The sequence below is a fragment of the Eutrigla gurnardus genome, assembly GCF_963514095.1.
Source record: "Eutrigla gurnardus genome assembly, chromosome: 20".
Taxonomy (NCBI): domain Eukaryota; kingdom Metazoa; phylum Chordata; class Actinopteri; order Perciformes; family Triglidae; genus Eutrigla; species Eutrigla gurnardus.
Window position 1 is genome coordinate 9,010,466 of NC_139931.1, and position 23,515 is coordinate 9,033,980.

General features: G+C 43.7%; 1 protein-coding gene across 2 annotated transcripts; it reads left to right on the forward strand.

Annotated features, from left to right (window-relative positions):
* The first annotated feature begins 2,281 nt into the window (after window positions 1-2,281).
* Window positions 2,282-23,333, forward strand: abca3b (ATP-binding cassette, sub-family A (ABC1), member 3b). 2 transcript variants are annotated; one of them, XM_084037118.1, is made up of 31 exons: window positions 2,282-2,560; window positions 3,584-3,666; window positions 5,443-5,689; window positions 7,560-7,687; window positions 8,543-8,708; window positions 9,239-9,498; window positions 9,583-9,699; window positions 9,786-9,906; window positions 11,353-11,526; window positions 11,607-11,788; window positions 12,993-13,139; window positions 13,304-13,433; window positions 13,573-13,727; window positions 13,868-14,023; window positions 14,105-14,315; window positions 14,439-14,589; window positions 14,896-14,994; window positions 15,737-15,935; window positions 16,024-16,330; window positions 16,418-16,691; window positions 17,139-17,343; window positions 17,434-17,653; window positions 17,739-17,897; window positions 18,283-18,455; window positions 19,108-19,242; window positions 19,354-19,548; window positions 19,662-19,849; window positions 19,929-20,099; window positions 20,395-20,591; window positions 20,684-20,757; window positions 21,036-23,333. In XM_084037118.1, the coding sequence occupies exons 2-31, from the start codon at window positions 3,613-3,615 to the stop codon at window positions 21,165-21,167; spliced, it is 5,127 nt and encodes a 1,708-aa protein (XP_083893244.1). In that variant the 5' UTR covers window positions 2,282-2,560; window positions 3,584-3,612; the 3' UTR covers window positions 21,168-23,333. The 2 variants fall into 2 exon arrangements, with proteins under 2 accessions (XP_083893244.1, XP_083893245.1); XM_084037119.1 differs by lacking the exon at window positions 21,036-23,333 and adding an exon at window positions 20,866-20,886 and having other exon boundaries at window positions 20,684-20,796.
* Window positions 23,334-23,515: the final 182 nt, after the last annotated feature.

Sequence of the window (23,515 nt, forward strand, 5' to 3'; positions counted from 1 at the left end):
AAACTCATTCGCTGTCATATTATCGTGATTGTTTTGGGTATCGTAGTTTCTGATATGCACTGTCTGTACAAGACTGTCTTGTATTTGGTGAATGTCATCAACAGGTGGCTACTTTCATATAGTTGATGGAAATGTCTGCATCTGAAGCCTTTAAAAAAAATGATTGTATGAATTATTGTTCCTCAGTTTTGTCCTTCAGTTCTCCATGCGTTTGCCAAAGGTACTGTTGTGTCATTTTTGTTTTCAGGGGCATTTGCTTAAATAGAAACAGAGCTATGAAGTGAATCTTTTAGTAGTCTGCATCTTCTAGAGTACATTAACATTTTTGATATTACATAGTAGGCATTACTTAAAAGAACTCTAGGACACTATATGACACACTATATGTTCAACATGGTGTGCTGGTAATGGAACAAACCAAGAATCGCCAGCTGGATGAGTATCTTGCAAACCTCAGCCCATCATCCAGATGTTTAGTGCATTAACTAATCGGCTCAAATGTAACGAGTCACTCGATGAAACATCAAACTCTAACATGCTGGTAATGATAAGTTGTACCTAATCCACTTTTCCTGCCATCTGAATTAGGTCTAGCACTTTTATCATCACGGAAGGAGCAATTCAATGAAATGTGACCGTTTCTCCCGCTTGAACAATCAATACTAAAGTATTTTTGAATTGATTTGCTTTGCCTTCTTGGAGCGAAAGGGAAGTTCAGATACTCAAGGAAAATGATTACCGGATGGGGTTTTGAAAGTACTGTAAGCCTCATTCAGGACACAATGTCTAAAGAGTCCATGACTGACTGAATACATTTTTAAACTGTTACACCAGTCTGCTTGTAACCCCTTTTTAAAATGTACATAGTACTTTTTTTGTACATGGAGAAAGACAAACAACATGCCACTACTACTTGAAATTATGTTTCGCTTCATTCCAAAAAGCAGTTTTCTTTGTGAAACTAATGTTTTTCTACAGTACAGTGTTCTCAATATAACTGTGATTTTGAATATGTAATTTTGTACGGAGTTAAAATAAAAAAACACAGTATAATTTGTAATTGGTTTACTAAATTATTGTCCTCTGATTACTTGCAACAAGACATTTTTTATTTTATTATACAAGAAAATGGGTTTATTGCAATGGGCTGTATTCTTTTCCCCAAAAAATGTATTTCCTTGTTATTATTTAGAACTATAAGCAACATGAAAATAACATTTTAATAACATTTAACAAAAATGTAATTAAAAAATAACCAAGAGCTCATCAAAACTCCTGACTAAAATAACTTCCAGAACTTAGTCAGTTCTCCCTTTAAGGTGAACCAGACTACATGGAAATTCCCAGTAAATAAAAGCCTTGCCCTTTGTTTTCCAACATGCTGGTTCGAAGCCCTCTCCACACTGCTAGAAATAAAATTCTGGTTGAGATATCCTGAGTCCTGTTGGAAAGATACTAGACTCTAGGAAATATGTTTTTAACTGTAAAACGTAAACTCCTCCCAGGTTGTTAAAACCCTCCTATTTCCAGGAAAGGTTTCAGAAGACAAGCCCACAGGATCCCTTAGTTGTAACTTTGACCCTGCTATTAAATGAACACTGCACTGATTGTGCACACGAAGTAAAGCTCACTTTGATAGCCAGTGGGACAAGAACCTGTTTAATGTAATTTGAGAAAATAACCAGAGACGTCAAGGCTACAAAGTGGAAGTATGACCGAGCAGGGTCGGTCTAATTAAGAGACATTTTTGAGTTGCACAAGGGAAATAGTGGGAACCAGACATTTTGAAGGTTAATAAAAGGGACTCAAGTCATGATATCTCAGCTGCGTTGATTGTTATGATTCTAGTTTGAACTGTTTAGTACGGTAGATATTTTCTAAGGCACATTATATTTGCTGGTCCATAGACACTGATTTTGTTGTACTGTAATCAGTTTAAACCTATTTATTTACTCTCTGCCATTGTTTGATCCATGACTCCTTATATTTTTCTGTATTTGGTCCACAATCACAAAAAAATGGCAATTTAAAGTATTATTTCATTAAAAAAAACGAAAAAAAGGTTATTATTATTATTATTATTGTAATAATATTTATTGTGAAGGACTGTAATACAAAAACATATTATGTTAAAATAAACAGTTATATGAGCCACAACAAATAAATAATACATTTATTTGTTCGTCCTCAGCGAACCCAGCTGTGGGGATCACGTGACCCGCTGCTCCACTGCGATCACGTGACGCGTTTTGTTGACGGTTGTCGCTGCGTTTTGCACGATGAATTCACGGGCTCGCGGAGCAGCTGGTGCAATGTCATCGCCTCGCTAGCAGCAGGCAGCAAAGTGGAGGGTCAAACACGCGCACCGGGCTGCGGACGTCCTCGCCGCCACCGCCGCTAGCCGAGCCTCGACAGCGTCGCCCGGCAGCGATGCTTTAGTCGTCGGTTCAAGACCCCCTCACCCCCCCCAAAAAAGGAGGAATTGTATCCAGCTCGATAGGAAGAGGGACCGCGGCGCGAGAGGTCCAAGTGACGAAACCTGCTTTTATTTTCTCCTGAGGTAATATGACCCGTTTGTTTCACTAAATGAACACATTTGTTGATTCCAAAGAGTGTACATGTCACGCCGGTGAGTCAGCATGTCGTAATTTAGGAAACACCTAGCTTTGTTTCCTCCCCAGCTCCATCATTAGCATTCGTCAGAATCCTCAGGGATTTGACGAACGAATCGATTGTCCAATCAGGAGGTCCGCAACGCGGTCTCGGGACCAATCGGAGAGGAGCGAGGCTCGGTTTCGGCTAGTAAGGAAAAAGGTTCACGTCGCCAAAGGCTTTGTGGTTTTGCTCGGACGTACTAATAGAGCAATGGTCGCCCCGAAGAGTATTTAGCACATGATCTTTGAAATCCAATAATAATAATATATCATGAAAGGGATGCAGCCAATCAGAGATGAATGGCACCAGTGTAAAATCCAGAGAGTCCCAGTATGACCAGTTGTATTGCATTAATGAACTCAAGTGCTGTGAAATGGGACTCCAATTATGATGGAATGAGACTCCTGTGAGGCAAGTCTGGCTGAAGAAGCTTGAACATATTTATTGATGCTATTCTTTGGACTCTACCTAGTTCTGTTGGTTTATTATCTGTTCTATCAGCTATCTTCAGATATCACCGGCCTGTATCTGGTTCAGCTTGAAGCTGTTTCTTTTGATCGTTTCCCCAATTTCCTGGCTGATAGGATTATCCCTTTCTTTTTTTACTTTACGTCTTAGACTCGTTTCCCCTGTTCCTATCTTGTGATTTTTTTTTTTTTTTTAGTGTTCACTATGTGTACGGTTTCCCGAACGTGACCAAAACATCGTGCTTGATGTGATGACCGATTGCTCAATTTCACTTCTCTTTTCTTTTCTTTTTTTTTTTTTTCATTTCTTGACTTAATGTTAACTAGAAACTGAGATGAGAAACCATCACTGATGGTGGAAGCTGTCCAGGGAAAATCCAACTTCAACAAACACATTTCAAAGACCAGCTCTGACTGGAAACTAAACATGTCATCCCATTTTCTGTCTCCGACCCTTGTAGACTGCTGATCGGACTGTGTCCTGCTCAAAATGGCTATCGCGCGGCAATTTGGACTCCTCGTGTGGAAAAACTATCTTCAGCAGGTGAGTTGGAGGGCGTTGAACCTACACCCTGCTTGTTATCTGTCCTTTTTAGGTCATGACATTGTTTGCAACTGTGAAATGTCAGACACATCTGTGTGTACTGAGCAGAGGCCTGCATGACACTATTTGCTAAGTTATGGCCTCATGGGACGTCATAAATAAAGTAAAACGACTAACATGTTGTTTTCCATGATGTGTGATGTTAGCCAGCCACTTTGGAAGTTGGTTGCCTTGACCCCAGTAATATACAGTGTGCCTGCTGTTGTTGTGACACTGGGTCGAACTAGGTCAACAAGCTGTCACATGGTTTGCCAAGCCGTATATGGGTATCTTTAGGTGAAATCATAACTTGTACCTTTTTTTAAGAATTCAATTTTTTTTCGTCGCAATGCAGTGAATTAAGTGCAGTTGAAGCCCCCTCCACACTCCAAACATATTAAAAAAATAATATAAATAAATTAAAAAAGGATATACAATAAAACAAATGGTACAATACAATTAATTAGTAATTAAAACTAAATTATAATCACAACAAATTCAGTTACATGTTTGCTATATACGGTGTGTATATGGATACAAAAATATATACGTCATTATTTGAGTGGTTTTGTTTTATTTTTGACATGACAATCGGATTTTGTGTTATGTAACTATATCTGCAATCTGCACCATTATGTAGTTCATTGAAAATCATATCTTCAGTCTTTGCAGTTTGCAGAAGACAGGCATTGATTTTTACTCTGAGCAGTGCCAGTGTGTTCCGCTCCGAAGGCAGCTTGCATAGTTTTAAACATTAATATCAGCTGATTGTTGCACAATGCAACTATCCAGAAATGGAACCGGCTATCGGCTGCAAAGAGCACGTGGCATGAGGTTGTTGCTCCATCACCTTTTATCCAGTTGTGGTTATCTAGAGTCTACAGAACTCTGTTAGGACCCGGCAAGAATAAAACTTCCATTCATCTTGGCTGCAAAAAATATTAGCAAATGTAATGCTGTACGTTTTTTTTACCTGCTCAAGCAAAACGTGGACATTGTCATCCGGCCTGTAGAAGCCTGTTGGAAATGTATTATATTTCTGGGACATGGACGTGGTTTTTGGTGTCTTTATATATTCACGGACAACTTGAGGTCATGTTGACATATTTCCAGATCAGGTTTTTTGTAGCTGATGGGATTACAGCTCTTTGCAAATGTGCTTGTGAATGTTATCAGTGGTTCTTTGTTCCACAATGGCATGTAGGCTCACAAGAGCAAAATGAAATATTTAAATATAGATTGTGAGGCAAAATAACCGTTTTGCATATGACTAACTAACCCCTTTATATTAGTCTTTAATGGAATTCATAAGAAATATAAATGTAACGATCAAACCTTTTTAAAATAAAAAAACAACATAATTATTGTCATTTAAATCAGGCATTATCTGATTGAAGTAAACACTGACCTAGCATTCAACTCCAAGTTGAAGATGTTATCACCAAATGTATTCATGCATTAAACACTTTATAAACATGGACAAACCTGCAACATGTCTATTCTTGGCTTACATTTATTCCTCATAGACGTGAAATCATTTAGATTGTGCGCCAAATAAGGGACATATTGGCACCCTTCTGGAATTGACTGAAATATCCCGAAACTCTCCAAAGCACTTTGTACTCCAATCACTCACCAGAAGGAGGCTGTCACATTATCATCATGCCTGTGAAATGCTCTAGTTTCAATTCTGAATAGTGCTTCAAAGCATATTGAAATGATCTTCTTCCTCCCCAGAAACGTCAAATCCTGGTAACGCTGGTGGAGATACTCCTGCCCCTGCTCTTCTCCGGCATCCTCATCGTGCTCCGTCAGAAGGTGCCTTTCAAGGACTACCCGAACGCCACGGTCTACGAGAGCTATGCCGTCGACGTGTTGCCCAGGGGCTTCTTGCGACGCTTGCAACTTGCCTATGTGCCCGGCAACTCCAGCGTGGTGCGTCAGGTGGCGGAGGACGTGCGAGGCAGCCTGTTCCTCTCATCAGGTGGGTTTGGGTTGGGGAGTTAACAGTACATTTAAATGAATTTATTATTCAATTTATGCATTTCTGTGTGGAACCAGTTCCCCATAATTCCAGCCTTTATGCTGAGCTAAGCTTTAAAGGCTGCTGGCTTTATATTTACATACATGCAAGCAGTATTGATCTATGAATCTATCTTGTAGCTTTTAGCATAAAAGCAAATAATTCCAAATCATGTGAAACTGTTCCTTTCATATGACCATTCACCAAAATCATAAAACAATTTTAAATTTCATTGAAACCAGAACTTAAATAATTAGGTCAGGTTTGGTGGATGTTACTGAAAGGAGTAGTTTCAGCGTTTACATCCTGGTCGGTAGCAACTCTCTAACAGGTGGAACAAATACCACAGCCTCGACACCGATCAAGTAATTCAGGACGGAGGTGGGAATACCGGTTCCTCCAGAAACAGAAACAGCCGCCACGAGAGCAAAACGGGCCGCACCCTTCTCTTGAATCTACTGGCCGTTTAGATAGGGAAAAGACAGGAAGCTCCCACGCCGTAGAGTGCTGCTTTCCTCTCTCAGGGACACCGGCAATCGATCTCTTTTTAATTTACACACACTTACGCGTGAGCAGCTGTTCGGATAAACACGCAGACTGACAGCCTGCATACATATTTGTTTTCACGTCGACAGACGATCAGTGAGATGGACGCACGGCTGAGATGCAGCAGGTTGACACATCTGAGATCCCAGCTCAGCTGTTAATGAATAATTCAGCTGGACGCGGCGTTCAGAGGGAGGGGGGGGGGGGGGGGGGGGGGTCAAGGTTGAATCTGAGTACGTCGTGCACAGAGGAGACAAACTAAATGTGACGTCGCTGTTCTGACTGACAATGAAGGGATTCTCTTGAACAGTTAAAAGGCGTAGTTTGACATAGACAACACGGGGACCCCATAAAGGTGGTTATTTGGTGTTTTACATGGGAAAATTGTGAAATGAGATTTTCTACGTTATGTAATCTCAATGTTGAGATGTAGTATTCTTTTGTTCTATTTCATTCAACCATATCTGCTAACTTCTAACTATTTCAACATTATATTCTTTACAACTTCTTCATTTTTTCAACCGTTAAGCCATTGTTTTAAGCTTAAAAACAGGTTGAACCATTTATCCATTTCCACATGGCCTTCGGTGAATTATTTCAGCTAATTAGCCATTGTTTATTTAGGACATTCAAACATCTACTAAATTCCAATTACCTATTTCAAATGTTCATAAATGAGTTTAACCCATTTATCTAACTAGTTTAACCGTGCATCCATTACTTTTATCAAACTATCTTGCCTCTCCGCTCAGGTGCTAACAAGCATTCGTGCACTCGCAATTCCCACATGTGGCTTTAAGGTACTTGAGGACGGACAGCTGAGGTGGAGAGCAGTGTGACGAATGCACGCTGGAACCGAGGTGTTTGGCAGCCGGCCGTCCTTCAGTGCTTTCCCCTCTGCACCCTCGTGTCCCTAAGCAAGTGTTTATTTTATACGAGTGACCCGAGATTTACCCCTGGGACCAATGTGCAACACCAGCGTCCTTTGCCAGACTCTGAATACCTTCACGAGTGCTTGATAAGACGGGAACAATGCCATCAACAGTGAATAGAAAACCCAATGTGTGTAATCTATTTGCCTATATCGCCATTCAGTTTCTCTCCAGTTTGAACTTTTGTATTGATATTATTGACCATACTATTGAGTATGCTGAGAGTGTGTCGGTGAGAGGAGTGAGCACCAAGGTCGGGCAATTAAATTGCCGCAAAAAAAGAAAGAAGAACGTGACGTGAATGCCAGGCCACAACTAACGTGGTGTTGTTTGTATCTGTGTTTGGTTTCCAGTGCGTGGCTTTGAGTCAGAGGAGCAGTTTGAGGACTACGTGAGAAATGACCCTCTGTCGGGAAAGCTGCTGGCTGCTGTGGTGTTTGAGCACCCTTTCTCCCACGACGATGAACCTCTGCCCCTGAAGGTTAAAGGCAGCGCACACACACACACACACACACACACACACACACACACACACACACACACACACACACACACACACACACACACACACACACACACACATACACACGTTTGTACCTTCTGCTTTTAAAAAAATATGTTTGTTTCACTGATCTCAGTTTCAGGAAGAATGAAACATTTAAATGTACAGTGTGTGTTACTGGTATTACTGGTTCAGCCACTTTCTTCTGTTGACACAGATGACACATTTTCGTCTGCCCAACCAAATTCAACCAAAGTTTTCATATTTTTTTTAAATGTAGCTAGTTTGGGCTTTACGTCACATGACTGATAGAAGACATCCCACATTGAGGGAATCTGGCTTCAATCAGCCTGATTGCTCATAGGGAGGGAGTGAGATGTACTCCCTCATGTTTGGGTCAATCATTTACCTTTTTATTATTTTATTGTCCTCGAAGAAAGTTCTTCCTGCTTCCCGATGCTTCTAAGCCTTAAGCTGAATTACACAAAAGGTGATAAAGCAAAGACACAAGTGCTCTCTTGGTTTTTATTTCTCCTTTCCTCTGCTTGTTTCAGCCCTGTGTCTTTCTTTTGTTATTACACTGTTATTACATTATTTACAAATTGACAAAGAATGATAGGAAGTCTCTTGGAAGTGTATACTGTACATGGGCCATTTGTTTAACAGAAACAATAAGAAAGACAAAATATTTTACATAAATAGCCTAAGAAAGTGGATTTAATTAGCAAAAGCTGCACAGTGTAGGATTATTAATTGCTTAATAGATTAATTCACCCAATAAAACCGATTAAATCTGCTAATTCTGCTCTCTATTTTTCCGCTCTTAAAACACAGGTGAGCTACCACCTGCGTTTCAGCTTCACCCCACGCAACGCCCCCCCCAAGGAGAGGTCGGAGCTGAACCCCAACAGCGACCTGGACTGGCACACGCTCAGCCTCTATCCCCTCTTCCAGCTGCCGGGGCCGAGGGAGCAGTATGACAAGGAGGGGGGGACGCCTGGTGAGAACCGCCGTCTCTTTCCGTTCGTTAGAGGGTCTGTCATTCCAACAATAAATGTTTAATATCCTTAAAAGAATGTATGCAGGGGGATATTCAGATAGACCTTCAAGTAGCGACCAAAACAAATCAAACAGGTTTCATATTTCTGCTAAGACGGAGATTATGATCGATAAAAGGCACTTATTTTCTACTATCTCTGGAGTGAGGGAGCCCGCTCCTCAGGCTGTGTTTCCATGGTGACCGCGGCTCTACATGGGATTTCGGCGCAAATACTTTTTAAGTTTAAGGGGGGGGTGCAAGCAAAAGATAAAGTCATCCTCAATAGAACTGATAAGCTTTTAGTGTTGCATGAATATGGATTTCAAACCTCCGCATCCATAATAACTCCAGCCTGCAGCTTTGCTTTTGTTCTTCAAGGCCTCTCACCCATTTCCATATTAACATTTAGAGGGAGGTTAGAAGGACTTTTCCTCGTGGAACAGGTGACTTTGTAAGTTTCTTCAGCGTTTATATGTCTTGTCTCTTTCAAGGGTATTTCCGAGAGGGGTTCCTGGCCGTGCAGCACGCGGTGGACCGAGCCATCATGCGCTCTCACAACAGGACGTCGGCTGCCGCGCTGCTCCGGCAGACCAGAGTGGTGCTGTCGCGCTTCCCTTATCCCGCGTTTATATACGACGTCTTCATCCTGGCCATTCAGAACCAGCTGCCCCTACTGCTGGTGCTCAGCTTCACCTACACCTCCCTCAACATAGTGCGAGCCGTGGTGCAGGAGAAGGAAAGGAAGCTCAAGGTGCGTTTGCGTCTCTAAAAGGTTTTTCTTGAAATGAGTAGTAAAACGGATCCGTAACCTCTGCTTTTTCTGGTGCGTTTACAGGAGTACATGAGGATGATGGGTCTCAGCAACTGGCTCCACTGGAGCGCCTGGTTCCTCATGTTCTTCCTCTTCCTCTCCATTTCAATCTTTTTTGTCACACTGCTCCTTTGTATCCAGGTGAGTTGCATGCAGTAAGTGGACGTAGTCACCATGACGTCATCCATGGCTTTGTGGGCACTGGAGCTCTGTGTTTTCTGTTTTAGGTGAACCCTTATGGAGCGGTGCTGACCTACAGTGACCCAACGCTGGTCTTTGTCTTCCTGCTCGTCTTCACCGTGGCAACAATCAACTTCAGCTTCATGATCAGTGCCTTCTTCTCACGAGGTGTGTGTGCTTTTTAGCGTCACAGGACACACTCTCTCCGTTCAGCTGTACGGTGTGTGCAACATTGCGTGGCTGGAGGTCAAAGTTGTCTGCTTACCTTCTTATAAACATGCTTAAACTATACAAAGACCTGCGAGTGTGTTATGCCCTAACAGGCTGCGAGAGGGTAAACGTTTAAGTCATGTAATTGCTGCTACAGAAAATCTATCTTCGCTCCTGGTGTTGTGTTGTTCCTGATCTTGGTAAAGAAATGTTTATTTCTCTTAGAAAAACACTGTTTCTTGTCTAAAGTAGTTTCTCTTCAGCTTGGAAAGTACACTTTTTAAATCCCACCTCTCCCTCTTTGTCCTCTCGCTCATTCAGACCAGCATCCGGATGAAAGCACCCCCTTCTCACTTTTCGTAACGAAGCAGCTCAGGTTGCAAGTGCTCGTCACATGCTCGCCTTTAGGCAGCCCTCGTAAAGTAGTTAGGAAGTAACGAGAGACATAGAGCAGTTCTAGAAACTAGTTTGGCTAAGTTTAAATATGTGAGTCGGTTATGTGACTGTGTGTTTTTTGTTTTTTCTCTACGTAAGGGCCCGGGAAGAATTGCTGCTGCAATGCTGCAGCTTATTGTTGCTTTAATATACTTTAAACTTTGCTTAACTGTGCTGTAGTTTATGTTTAAAAGAAACCACAATCGTAAGAAAAATATGTATTGTTTAAGATTAAGCCTTAATGTCTTTTGTCCACAGAATTGATGAAATAATGTAGTATTTCTGTGCTCTGAGTAATGTCACCTGCCCAGACACTTTTCCTATTTTACTTTGCCATAATGAGAAAAGGTATCTCTGCTGATTTTTTTTCTGAAATTTTTCTTCCTGCTTTCGCTATCTTCGCTCAGCCTGCCCTGTCTCCGGTCCATGAATAATTGTCCAACGTGACGTATTTGACAGCCTGATAAAAGTCATAAAAAATTGCGTCAATTACTTTCCATGCTTTGTGGGAAGGAGCGGGAAGAGGCAGCTTTGAGGGGCTTTTTGCAGAAAATAGGCCAAACTAGCAGAACAAGGTCTTTCAGTGCTCTCCTTGGTCATTCTTTGAACAAAGAACGATCTTGGCTGTCTTTATGTGTGAACAACTGATGCACTTTTTATGAGTAGATAATGACAGCTAATCAATGCGTGTTCCACACAGGCTCACAATGTCACATTGTCTGCCACAAGTGCTCTTTTGAGAAGTCTTGTCACGCTGCTTAGAAAGAAAGTCTTTCATTCACCTCAGACGTAGTCCTCAACCCTCTCCCCTCGCTTCTCCACCGTCTCCTCCTTGATGAGGGACATCGGTAATGCAGAAAAAAATGTATTCACGTTCTTCAATATCCATCCTCTTTATATGTGACAACAAAAGGACTGATGGTTGCAGGCTTTCCCCGCTCAACCTCTTTCTTTCCTGTCAAACTCCAGCGAATGTGGCGGCAGCGGCGGGCGGCTTCATCTATTTCCTCAGCTACCTGCCTTATTTGTTCCTGTGGCCTCGCTACGACTTGCTGAGTCATGCCCAGAAAGTGTCGGCCTGCCTCATCTCCAACGTGGCCATGGCCATGGGGGCTCAGCTCATCGGGATGTTCGAAGGCAAAGGTGAGACTTGATGGTCTTGATTGGAACCACATTTTGAACTATTAGCATTTAAAATGATCTCATCCCTCTCCCCTCCGTAGGAACGGGAATCCAATGGTCAAACATGTTTGACTCTGTGACGGTGGACGATGACTTCTCCATGGCTCAGGTGTTGGGCTTGCTGCTGTTTGACTCGGTGCTCTATGGGCTGGTGGCCTGGTACATGGAGGCCGTGTTCCCCGGAGAGTACGGCGTGCCTCTACCATCTTACTTCTTCTTACTGGTACGCTTCAAAGCTCACACAGATGCATACAGTGCCTTCTTTTTCTTCTTCTTCTCTACTACTGCAGTGTCAGTTAGCAAACCAAACGTAAAAGAAACCCCAAAGATGGGGAAGTTAAAATATCACTTAATCATCTGGTTATTTCTCATAGTCATCATTCCCTGTAACAAACGGTTGAATGTGGTTTTTTTATATTTCTATTTCAGTTTGCAGTAGCATATTGTGTCAAAGTTCAAAAGATTTTCAGTGACGCTTGTGGGATCAAACCATAATTATTGATTACTTTGTTGTTTTAATATACAAGATACAGACGGTAACTTTGTGTCAGACGAGTCAAGCGAATGAACTTAATGCTCCTACTGCAGCAAAAAGAACATGAACAGAAACATGGGTTTGTTGAAAGGCACGGAGAAGCCTGAAGCCAGGTCTGACGTGGCTTTTTCTTTGTGGTTTACACAGCAATTAAAGACACATTATCATGTGCACAGATGCTGTGAGTGCGTTCGGCACTTAAAACGCCATCAGGTAGTTGCAAGGTCACCGTCTCCTGTAGAAAACAAAAGCCTTAAATTAAAGAAATCGCTGCACTCAATGAAAGTGGCACTGGTATGGTGACAGTGGAGGGGAGGGGGGCACACTCGAGGTCACGACATATCGGCTGGAGGAAATCTTTGGGTTCATCTGGCTGGAATAACAGGAAGCGTCTGAGTCCGACCAGCCAACACAAATACGTTTTATGTACGTGACGAGTGTGGGTGATCTTGAAATGGCGTGCCGTTTATAATACACGCCCCCACACAAATAAACGAAACGCTAACCCGTTTCCCAGTAATCAGGGTTTCAAGAGACTGCCAGCAGGGTGTGGATTAGATGTTGACGCACTTGAAATCCATTGTGTGTGTGGGTGTGAGATGTTAAAAAAGAAAGGGGGGAAAAAAGTGTGGCCTTACCTCTGGTCCTTAGGAAGTGCACCAGAGGGAGGTTTGGTCAGGAAACAATCCCTTCTGATGCCGATTGTGCAAGAACAATGTTAATGTCGACCCACACTCCCTTTCTTTCTTTCTTTCGTTTTTATGAATGATCATCCGCTGCTTCGATTGTTGTGCCTTTATAATTCGTTTCCTTGTCTTGTTGGAAATAAGTACTTGAATAATATACTCCCTACTAACCTCGCTTTTACCTCCATCCCAATCCTCTTCATCAGCCTTCCTACTGGTGCAGCAGCCCTCGCATGGCTTTGGTGAATGAGAAGGAGGAAGAGGAGGATGCAGAAAAGGCTCTGAAAGGCGAGTTTATTGAGGAAGAGCCAGCTGGCCTGGTCTCCGGGATCAAGATTAAACGCCTTGCTAAGGTGAGCGGCGAAAACATGTCCGACTGTGAAAGGGAGCAGATGGTGCAAGATTCCAAAAAAAACAACAACAGTGTCATTAAAGATTTCACCATTCCAAGTAGTGAGATGGTAAATAAACACCAAGGTTACATGCAAATGTTGTTTGGGGTTTATCCTCGCGACAGGAATTCAAAGTGGGCAACAAGACGCGGCAGGCTGTGCGGGATCTTACGGTGAACATGTTCGAGGGACAGATCACGGTGCTGCTCGGACACAACGGTGCCGGGAAGACCACGACGCTGTCCATGCTGACAGGTGAGCAGCTGAAACACACCGATGTACACACACACACACACACACACACACACACACACACACACACACACACACACACACACACACAAGCCACTTTAATAATCTGAACTCAACCGAGGGCCTTTGTGTGTGTCTGCAGGGCTGTTTCCTCCCACCAGTGGCAGAGCCTATATCAACGGATACGACATCTGTCAGGACATGGCTCTGATCCGCCGCAGTCTGGGACTCTGTCCCCAGCATGATGTGCTGTTTGATAACCTTACTGTCAGAGAGCACCTGCTCTTCTACGCACAGGTACTTGCATAATCATGCACTTTTTTTAGCTAGCTGCACTCCCTAGCTATTTAAGTACATCTGTACAATAAATTCTTCCTTTTACAAAGTTTATAATGGCCAGCTGTTGTTTTAATTTAAAATAATTTGTTTGTCTGCAGCTGAAAGGCTTCTCCAAAGACAAGATTCCAGGCGAGGTAGACCGGATCATCCGGATCCTGAACCTCGAGGACAAGCGGCAGGCTCGCTCCAAGACCCTCTCCGGTGGCATGAAGAGAAAACTTTCTATCGGCATCGGCCTCATTGGAGACTCCAAGGTGAAGTCTCGGTCACTCGCTCCCATCGTCCACATTCAGCCGCCTCTCGTCTCTTCATCTCTTAATGTCGTCTGTCTCCAGGTGGTGATGTTGGATGAGCCCACGTCAGGTATGGACCCATCAGCTCGACGCGCCACCTGGGACCTCCTGCAGGGGGAGAAGCGCGGTCGCACCATCCTGCTCACCACGCACTTCATGGACGAGGCCGACCTGCTCGGCGACCGCATCGCCATCATGGCGGGAGGGGAGCTCCAGTGCAGCGGCTCACCGCTCTTCCTTAAGAACAAATATGGCAAGTGGAGGGAAAATAGACCTGACCTGGATATTCAGCAGAATTTAAAATCCAGTGATTGAAATACATCATTATATCATTGTTAGAATTAATTCTAAAGGCCTCCTTTCCTCTGCTTACCAGGTGCTGGCTACCACATGGTGATAGTAAAGGATGCTCTTTGTAACGTGTCCGAGATCACCCGCCTTGTCCACATGTACGTACCCAATGCCACGCTGGAGAGCAGTGCAGGGGCGGAGCTCTCTTACATCCTGCCCAAAGAAAGCACAAGCAGGTGGGTCGGTCACACCTGTGTTCACACATGAGAGCAATATACATAAACAGGAATCAGTGTGGTAAATATACAAAATATGTCCCACCTTTTCCTTTGACACAGCCTTTCAATTTCTCTTTCCCTTCAGCTTTTTTTAAACAAGTTTTTATTATATACTGAAAATCAATATTTTTCTTCACACAAATTGGACTCCATTTCAACGTCAGCTTTACGCCCACCGAGAGCTCATATTGTGATATCGAGTGATCATATTTGTCCCGCTGGGAGTGTAGAGTGTAATATGTTTGTGCACTTCATCTCCCTCAGGTTTGAGCTGCTGTTTGCTGAGCTGGAGATGAACCGAGATGAGCTGGGCATAGCCAGCTACGGAGCTTCAGTGACCACTATGGAAGAGGTTTTCCTCAGGTGGGAGTCATTTTCATAGAAGCAGCAACCTAAGCCAATGAGAGAAATCCTTTAAATGTACAAGAGGAGATGTTTTAGTGGGTTCTATATACACATTTTGAAATGCCTGATATAGTAACTCTGCAATCATAAATCTATTTTGGAATTTGTGGAACCTCATCTCACACGTTAGTGTAAAAAGAAACCCATTTCTCTCCTCTGCTCACACATCTCAGCTGCCTGCTGCCTACCGAGCAGTTATTCAGCTTCCCTGTAGATTTGATTTGTTTGTGTCAAAAAGGCAGGCGAGTGCTTTCACTGCCGACCGCTAACGCCGCATGCGGCTTCAATCGCATGCAGGGCGTATGCCATTCTAATTGCCGCCGCCGCGAGCGTTCGTCTCACCGACCTCATTATTTACACGTCACCGTGTTCTGGCTGTGAAACCCTGTACACCGAACATCAAACACGACTAGAAAAGCTGCTGTTTGAACATGTGGTCATTTTGCTCCCCTCTGGGCTGCAGTATTTTGCAGCTTAGTAAACCGCCTTGTCAGTTAAAGTAACACCTCTCTCATTAGGTTTCTTTATTATTGAACTCTTGTTTTGAGTGTTAATTCCAGACTAACGATCTTTACTCTTCGAAAACATCTAATGACCAAACATGTTAAACTAGATGCTGATTTAAAACATATTTAAGGCAGCTTTTGTTCTGGATTTTCCCATTTTAGATAGATAATCACAGATGGATTTGTGTGTTCAGGGTGGGAAAGTTGGTGGATTCCAGTTTGGACATCCAGGCGATCCAGCTGCCGGCCCTGCAGTACCAACACGAGCGGCGCTCCCATGACTGGAACACCGACGACGCCAGCAGCATCAGCGGCATGACCGACGTCACCGACTTCACCGACAGCGGCACGCTCATTTCAGAGGACTGCTCCAACATCAAGCTGAACACGGGGGTGAGATGAGAGGAGACAAACAGACGCTCGACATGTTTTTCTGCATATCGTTCATCTCGTTTCATTTCCGCTCTCCTTCGCCCATCAGGCCAGGCTACACCTGCAACAGTTCTACGCCATGTTCCTGAAGAGGGCGCTGTACAGCTGGAGAAACTGGAAGGTGATGGTGGCTCAGTTCCTGGTCCCTTTGGTCTTCACCGTTCTCGCCTTAGTTGTGGCACGCACCTTTCCCAATCACCAGGACGCTCCTCAGCTGAGGCTGGCTCTCAGCCGCTACGGGTCCACCAGAGTCCCCGTGGGTCTGCAGCAGGGGGTCGGGCCCCTGGCCTCTGCCATGGCGAACGCATACAGTTCACAGCTCTCTGCCCAGCTCGGCCAGCTCATCAACGTCACTGGTAAGCATCTTGAGAGGGACAGAGGACTTTGCTTGACTGCTTGAATGAGTATTTACTGACTATATCCCTCCCCCCCCCCCCAATCAGACTTCACTGATTACATCCTGACCCAGGCGGAGGAGGAAGGCGGCAGCTTTAACGAGCGCTGTGTGGTGGGCGCCGCTTTCCGTGGCAGCAACAGCAAATACGCCGAAGCGACCGCCTACTTCAACAACGAGGGCTACCACACACCCGCCACGGCCCTCATGATGGTGGACAACGCTCTGTACAAGCTGCTGGCGGGGCCCAACGCTTCCATCCAAACGGGCAATTACCCGATGCCGCGCAACCTGTCTGAGACGGCCCAGAGCCAGCTCACAGAGTGAGTGGGGGGGGAAGGGGGGAAGAGTTGTATCTTGAGCATAGTTGCAAGCAGCACACTTTTCATCCAATTTCAAAGGGACCAATATTCCTGCTTCATGACAAGAAATATTAGATAGCACCACTTATATGACTCTCAGGGGTTATAGTATAAATTGAAAAATTGCAGCTTTTGCGTAGAAAAAGGTAATCTTATTTATTGAGGTGTCCATTAGTATCGTTTGAAAATGATTGTAATTACTCAGGGATCGTTTAAGCCGGGTTATACTTCAACAACGGTGAGGATTTGAGCAGAGATCAAGAGAGCAGGTGTGTCCGTCTCTGTCATTTCACGCCTCTCTTGACATTTCTTCACCTTTTCCTTTGCACCATTTTTCTTCATTTCCTCCTGTCATCAACCCCTTTTCACCTCCTCTTATTTTCTCATTGATTTTTCCGTCGTCTGTAGGGGAAAGACGGGCTTCGTCATCGCCATCAACCTGATGTACGGCATGGCCTCCCTGTCCAGCACATTTGCCCTGCTGCTCGTAACCGAGTCCTCTATCAAGTCCAAGCATGTGCAGAAGGTCAGCGGCGTCTACCTGTCAAACTTCTGGTTTTCCGCCCTGCTGTGGGACCTGGTCAACTTCCTGCTGCCCTGTCTCCTCATGCTGGTCAGTACGACGTCTGATAAAGGGAGTAACGGTCCAGGTGGAGAGTGTAGTAGGAATCTTACGGTCTCACGTCTTGTTTCACGCTCCCAGGTGGTGTTCCAGGCGTTCGGAGTCAAGGCGTTCGTCGACAACAACCACCTGGTGGATGTGTTGCTGTTGCTGCTGCTGTACGGATGGGCCGTTGTGCCTCTTATGTACCTGCTCAGCTTCTTCTTCTCCACTGCCGCTACCGCCTACACGCGCCTCACCATCTTCAACATGATCTCTGGCACGGCCACCTTTCTGACGGTCACCATCATGAGCATCCCAGGTACTGGCTTCCAGCAAACGCTCCACAGATCAATGAGAAAATGTTTCCTTATCATTGATGGTCTCTTTATGAATTCCTTCTCCAGAGTTGAAGCTGCAGGACATGTCGCACTTACTGGATAAAGTATTCCTGATCTTCCCAAACTACTGCCTGGGCATGTCCTTCAGCCAGTTCTACCAGAACTATGAATTCATCACGTTTTGCACCTCCAGTCCAATCAGCCAGACGGTGTGCAAGATCTTAAGTAAGCACGGCCCGAATGCAACATCGAGGTGGTTCAGCGATTTATTTTAGTTAAAAACAAAAAAACAGTTAAAACAATGTGGTTTACTACCTGATTTTATGTGACAGATATATAATAAAGATGCCATAATGATGGTGGCATTATTACACACATATTGGTATATTGGGATTGTATGAATAATGATGTGTCTTGTCTATAAGGATTTCTGCTTTTAGCAAAGAACACCCAGTTCAAGCAGAAATGGAGCAGATTGATTCAAAAGTGTATTTTAACTTGGAGTTTATGTTTACAGGCATTTAAGCGTGTGTTTTTTTTGCTCCAAGTTTAGTGGACTAATCAAATGTGTAATGTAAAGCATACATATGTAATGTTTCTCTGCTTCTAGACATCACGTACCAGACCAACTACTTCTCGATGTCAGAGCCTGGTGTGGGTCGCTTCCTCGTGGCCTTCTCGTTGCAGGGCCTCGTCTTCATCCTTCTGCTGTTTGTCATTGAGCTGCAGTGTGTCCGCACCCTCCGGCGCCTCCTCGCCTCCCTGGGAAGGAGACGTAAGCAGGTAGATGAACCGTGGGAGTTGTGAAGAAGGCGGTGTTGTTTTTTTGGTTTCTTTTTTGTTGTTTGGGAGAATGGAAACTTTCCAGTTGCGTCAGAAACTTCCCTGAAACCACAGCTTCCACAAGTGTGGCTAGATATATTCAAACTGAATCCTGAGAAAAAAGAGAAGTATCTAATGACGACCAAGGCAGTAGTTGGGGAATAATTGAGTGAAATGACAGTTAGAAACACTGCTACTAGATTGGTAGTCGGCAACAGTCATCATTCATAAAGAGTCACTTTGAGACTAATAACAGAATTTGAAAGGAGCGAAATGATCTGCACTCTAAAAGGAGATGTCCCTGCAAACTGTATTATTTGACACAAACGAACAATTTAATTTTTCATTTTATGCAATTTGAAAATGATTAGCAGTTAATTGATAATAAAAATAACATGTCTAAGCCTTAATGCCTTGTTTGTTGCAAGATAATATGACACAGTAAACTATTACACATGTACGCATGTGCTATTTGTGTCGTATCCTTTGTTATTAAAAAATGTGTTTGTATTACTGCTACCGGAAGACAGAAGTCCCCTTTCACTGCGACATGAAGACACAATGTCTGACTGTTTGTGCTTGATATTTTCTGTCTTGCCTACGTGTGCGTTAGTTACCTCGAATGGAGGATGCAGCCCTGCTTCCAGAGGACAGGGACGTGGCCGAGGAGAGGAAGAGGGTCCTGGAGTGCCAGCCTGTGGTGGAGTCCATGGTTGGCAGCCCTCTCATCCTGCAGGAGCTCAGCAAGGTACAGAGGCTTTGTCCGTGTCTGACTGAGACAGGCGTGTGACGCAAGAGGTGTGTGTCTCAGTGAGATATGACGAGTTGGTACAGAAACACTGTTATCTCTCCCTCGCAGGTGTACAGCAGCGGGGAGAGTCTTCTTGCTGTGGACAGGCTGTCTCTAGCTGTAGGGAAAGGGGAGTGTTTTGGCCTGCTGGGCTTCAATGGAGCAGGCAAGACCACGACCTTTAAGATGCTGACGTGTGACGAGAGCGTCACCTCTGGGGACGCCTACATCGACGGATACAGCATCTTAAGGGACATTAAAAAGGTAAGCGCAGCGGGAGATGTAAGAGGAAAAGGACATTTCTAAAAAATTCAAAGATAAATTACCGCTTTCAAAAGGCCAGGATTTGAAAGTGAATGTCTATCTCTGGATTGCAGGTGCAGCAGCGCATTGGCTACTGCCCGCAGTTTGACGCCGTGTTGGACCACATGACAGGAAGAGAGACTCTGAGTATGTACGCCAGACTTCGAGGAATACCGGAGAAGTATGTGTCTGGTTGTGTGGAGAATGTGCTGAGGTCGCTGCTGCTGGAGCCTCATGCCGATAAACTGGTCCGCAGCTACAGGTAGGTAGACTGTTTTGCGCCACACCGTTATTCGATATTTTGTTGAGCAACTGTTTATAGATATTGTCACCATCAACAGTGGCGGTAACAAGCGGAAGCTGAGCGCAGGCATGGCTCTGATTGGTGGGCCCCCGGTCATCTTCCTGGATGAGCCTTCGACCGGGATGGACCCCGTTGCCAGGAGACTGCTGTGGGATGCTGTTACACGCACACGGGAGTCTGGAAAGGCCATCATCATCACTTCTCATAGGTGAGTTTTAGACTTTTGTGTTGGATCAGCACATTTACTCAAGACCAGTTTTTCTGTTGTTTTATACATCTATTTCACTACCAATTAGTGTACAAATTATATGTTTACATTCAAAACATTTTGAGCAAAACTACCTACACAAAGTCACTATATCGGTAAACTTCTATTTACACATGATTGCATTATTAATACTCTGACCAAAGAAAAAGAGAAACACTTTGTTTGATGCATCAAAAGCAGACGGCATGAGGATGCTGCAACCTTTTACCTGTCTCCCTGATTGCTCCCTCACCAGTATGGAGGAGTGTGAGGCCCTATGCACCCGGTTGGCAGTGATGGTCAACGGTCAGTTCAAGTGCCTCGGGAGTCCCCAACACCTGAAGAGCAAGTTTGGCAGCGGCTACACCCTGCTGGCCAAAGTGCACATAGAGGCCGAATTGGAGGACAGTGACCTGCAGCTTTTTAAAGACTTCATTGAAAGTACCTTCCCAGGTCAGAGCCATATATTTAACATTTACAGTAACTAAAAAGTTAGGTGTATTAATGACTTCTAATCTAACCTTGTGAATTTTCTCCCACCACAGGAAGTCAACTAAAGGATGAGCACCAGGGAATGGTGCACTACCATTTAACTGACAAAACACTTACCTGGGCACAGGTAACTGATTTATACACACAGTCTCTGCACTTGTGCTGTGTTAGAGCCCCCTCTAGTGGGCATAATCATGCACAGTAATGCTTTAATACCTGAGCTCCAATTGGAGAGCTTTAAGAGAAAATGGCAAATTTATGACATGTTCACAGTAATGGTAGCTTAGTCATGCTTTATACTCCAAACAACTAAGCCAGCTTTGAAAAAAGAAATACCTTTATGTTTTGAAGTCTTGGATAACACCATAAATGCATTAATTTCACACTATTCTATTTCCTACCTAGGTGTTTGGCACCCTGGAGGCGGCCAAAGAGAAATACCAGATCGAAGACTACTGCGTGAGCCAGATATCACTGGAGCAGGTGTTCCTCAGCTTTGCCCAGTTCCAGCACTGCACAGAGAGTGGCAGGAAGTAAGTGGAGCGAGGATGTCCATTTTCTACAGTAGTGTTTGTGTGTGTGTGTGTGTGTCGGACCTGTGTACACACCTGCTGTGTAACCGAGAATAATCAGTCTACACAGGCCGGAGCAGGTTTCATCTCCTGCTCTATTTTTACCTTGACCACCAGAACACACACACACACACACACACGCTCGCGCCGGGGCCAGTCGCATCAACTACAGCATTTCTACCACTGTATCACGTCGGCGTATCTTTGTTGGGATCACTGTTGTTGTTGCTGTGTGACGAGGAAGCATGAGATGTGGCATTGTGACGCGATGGTCGTACCAAGTGAACTGAAAATAGGGTGACGCCACCCATTACATACTACCACTATTCTGACTTGTGTGTGACTGGGTTTATTTGTGCACACTTAAACGTGTACAGCTTGTCTTTTTGTGTTATTTATGATTTGATTTTATTGATTATGTTTCCAAGAATTTGTGTTTTTTCTTCTTTCTTTTCTTTCTGTGATCATCACAAGAGAATGAACCACTCCATTTGATACGTGTATGAAATTGTTGCACACCTTTGCGCCTTATCTAACTAATGAGGGTTGTTGTTTCTTTATATTGCCCTGTACACAATGCCTGGTTATCCTTAAGAGCCTCTTAATGTTGTTGCCAGATGTAAATAATGTGACGTGTTCATTGGTACTAACTCATTCAGGCCAGAGCAGAACATTTACTCCATTTTTTTAGGCTGTTTGTGGACACATTAGTGAATGCATGTATATAATACGATTAACAGAGTGCATGGTACTGGAAGAGCAGAGAGCTACTAGCGATTACCAGAAGACGATCCTCATTGAGGATTAATCCTCAGATAGCCTTTAGTCCAGTCTGAACACATTTAATACGCCTCCATTGTCCTGGTCGAGTTTTGTTTATTTTCCAGCCAAACAGGTTCCAGCAGCAGCGGTTTACCGTGTGAATATCCAGCCATCACAGTTTACATGGAAGCTAAATAGAAGGGTGCAGATTATTTTCAAATGTTGCAGTAAAACAGGAGATGTTGACAAGTTGGATCAGACTGTATGCGATTGATTAGGGCCTAAAAACAGACCTTTTGAGATGTTTTTTTTACATTTTTCGTGTGTGTGTGTGTGTGTGAGTGAGAAAACACGTGATTCCTGATTCCATCCAGACTGGACTAAAACAGGGCTAGGATATTGCTTGAATATTAAAACTAAGAGATTGTTATTGTGCAGTGGACAAACTTCCCTGCTGTGTCATCTTTAATGTAGAGCTGCTCCTTCAGGGAACACCAGGACATGCAATAAAAAAGGCCCAACAACGGGATATAGATGGTGAAAACGTAACTCAATCCTCTGCGTAAATAGCGATGCCTTGTTCAGAGGAAGAACGATCAGCGCAATGTTTGTTCCTCTTTGATTTGGATGTGCGAACCTCATTCCAGAGCGTGCCCAATTCATCACCGTCTCAAAGCCTTGTTTGTGCTTTAAAGAAACTGTAAAAAGTTGTATGTATTCAGTAGGAATATTTTGAATAACATTTGAAGTTAAAAAAACAAAACAATCCCACGCATATTGATAAGAAATGGATTCACTGTTTTCCTGCTTTATGTATAAGAATCTGAGATGAGTCTGCAATCACTTTAGCTTGAGTGCACAAATGACATTCCTGCTCTTGAAAAAAACGCAAACTTTGCAGAAGTGAGATGAATGTATTTAATTATCTTACATGAAAGCAAAAGCACTCGCAGTAATCAACTTTATTAATGGCTTCATCCGATATTCAGCGCTTCCTTTATGTCACCCGAGAAAGGATACTGACATTCCAGAAAGACACGGACATGTGGCTTATTGGTCTTTAAAGGATTTAACCTCCGCTTTGTTACATTTTGTTTGTGTATTTGCACATTAATTTTTTTTTTCTCATTTACATGTATGACTTGAATTAATTGCAATGTTAGTTATGTAGTCTGAGGAGAAATGGAAAGGTTTGCGCTGCTCACGCTGAAGGATCGAGGTGCGTTGAAATACAGTGTATCATATTTAAAAAGGGAATTGACATCACTGGAATTGTGTACTGTACCATGAAACTGACCTTGTCAACTGTATATGTATCGCTATTCTTTTTAAATTAAATAATGCTCTATGCAAATGGTGGCAAATACCAGTGCCTGGTCTCATTTTTCCAAATGATTTGCCTTTCTTGAATCTGTTTGTGTGGCTGATCCTATAGTAGAAATGTGGACCTCACAGAAACCAATGTAATGTGTTGAGACGCTGAATATCCTCCCTGTTCTCACACACACAAATGGATTGTATCAACAAACACGTCTTTCATTCACTTCCTCT

Excerpts from the sequence above, each read along its gene's own strand:
- abca3b (XM_084037118.1), top strand. The coding sequence starts at position 3,613 with ATGGCTATCGCGCGGCAATTTGGACTCCTCGTGTGGAAAAACTATCTT. Across the intron at positions 16,331-16,417 it reads CCAGCTCATCAACGTCACTG|ACTTCACTGATTACATCCTG; the intron begins GTAAGCATCTTG and ends CCCCCCAATCAG. Across the intron at positions 17,898-18,282 it reads GACGGTGTGCAAGATCTTAA|ACATCACGTACCAGACCAAC; the intron begins GTAAGCACGGCC and ends CTCTGCTTCTAG.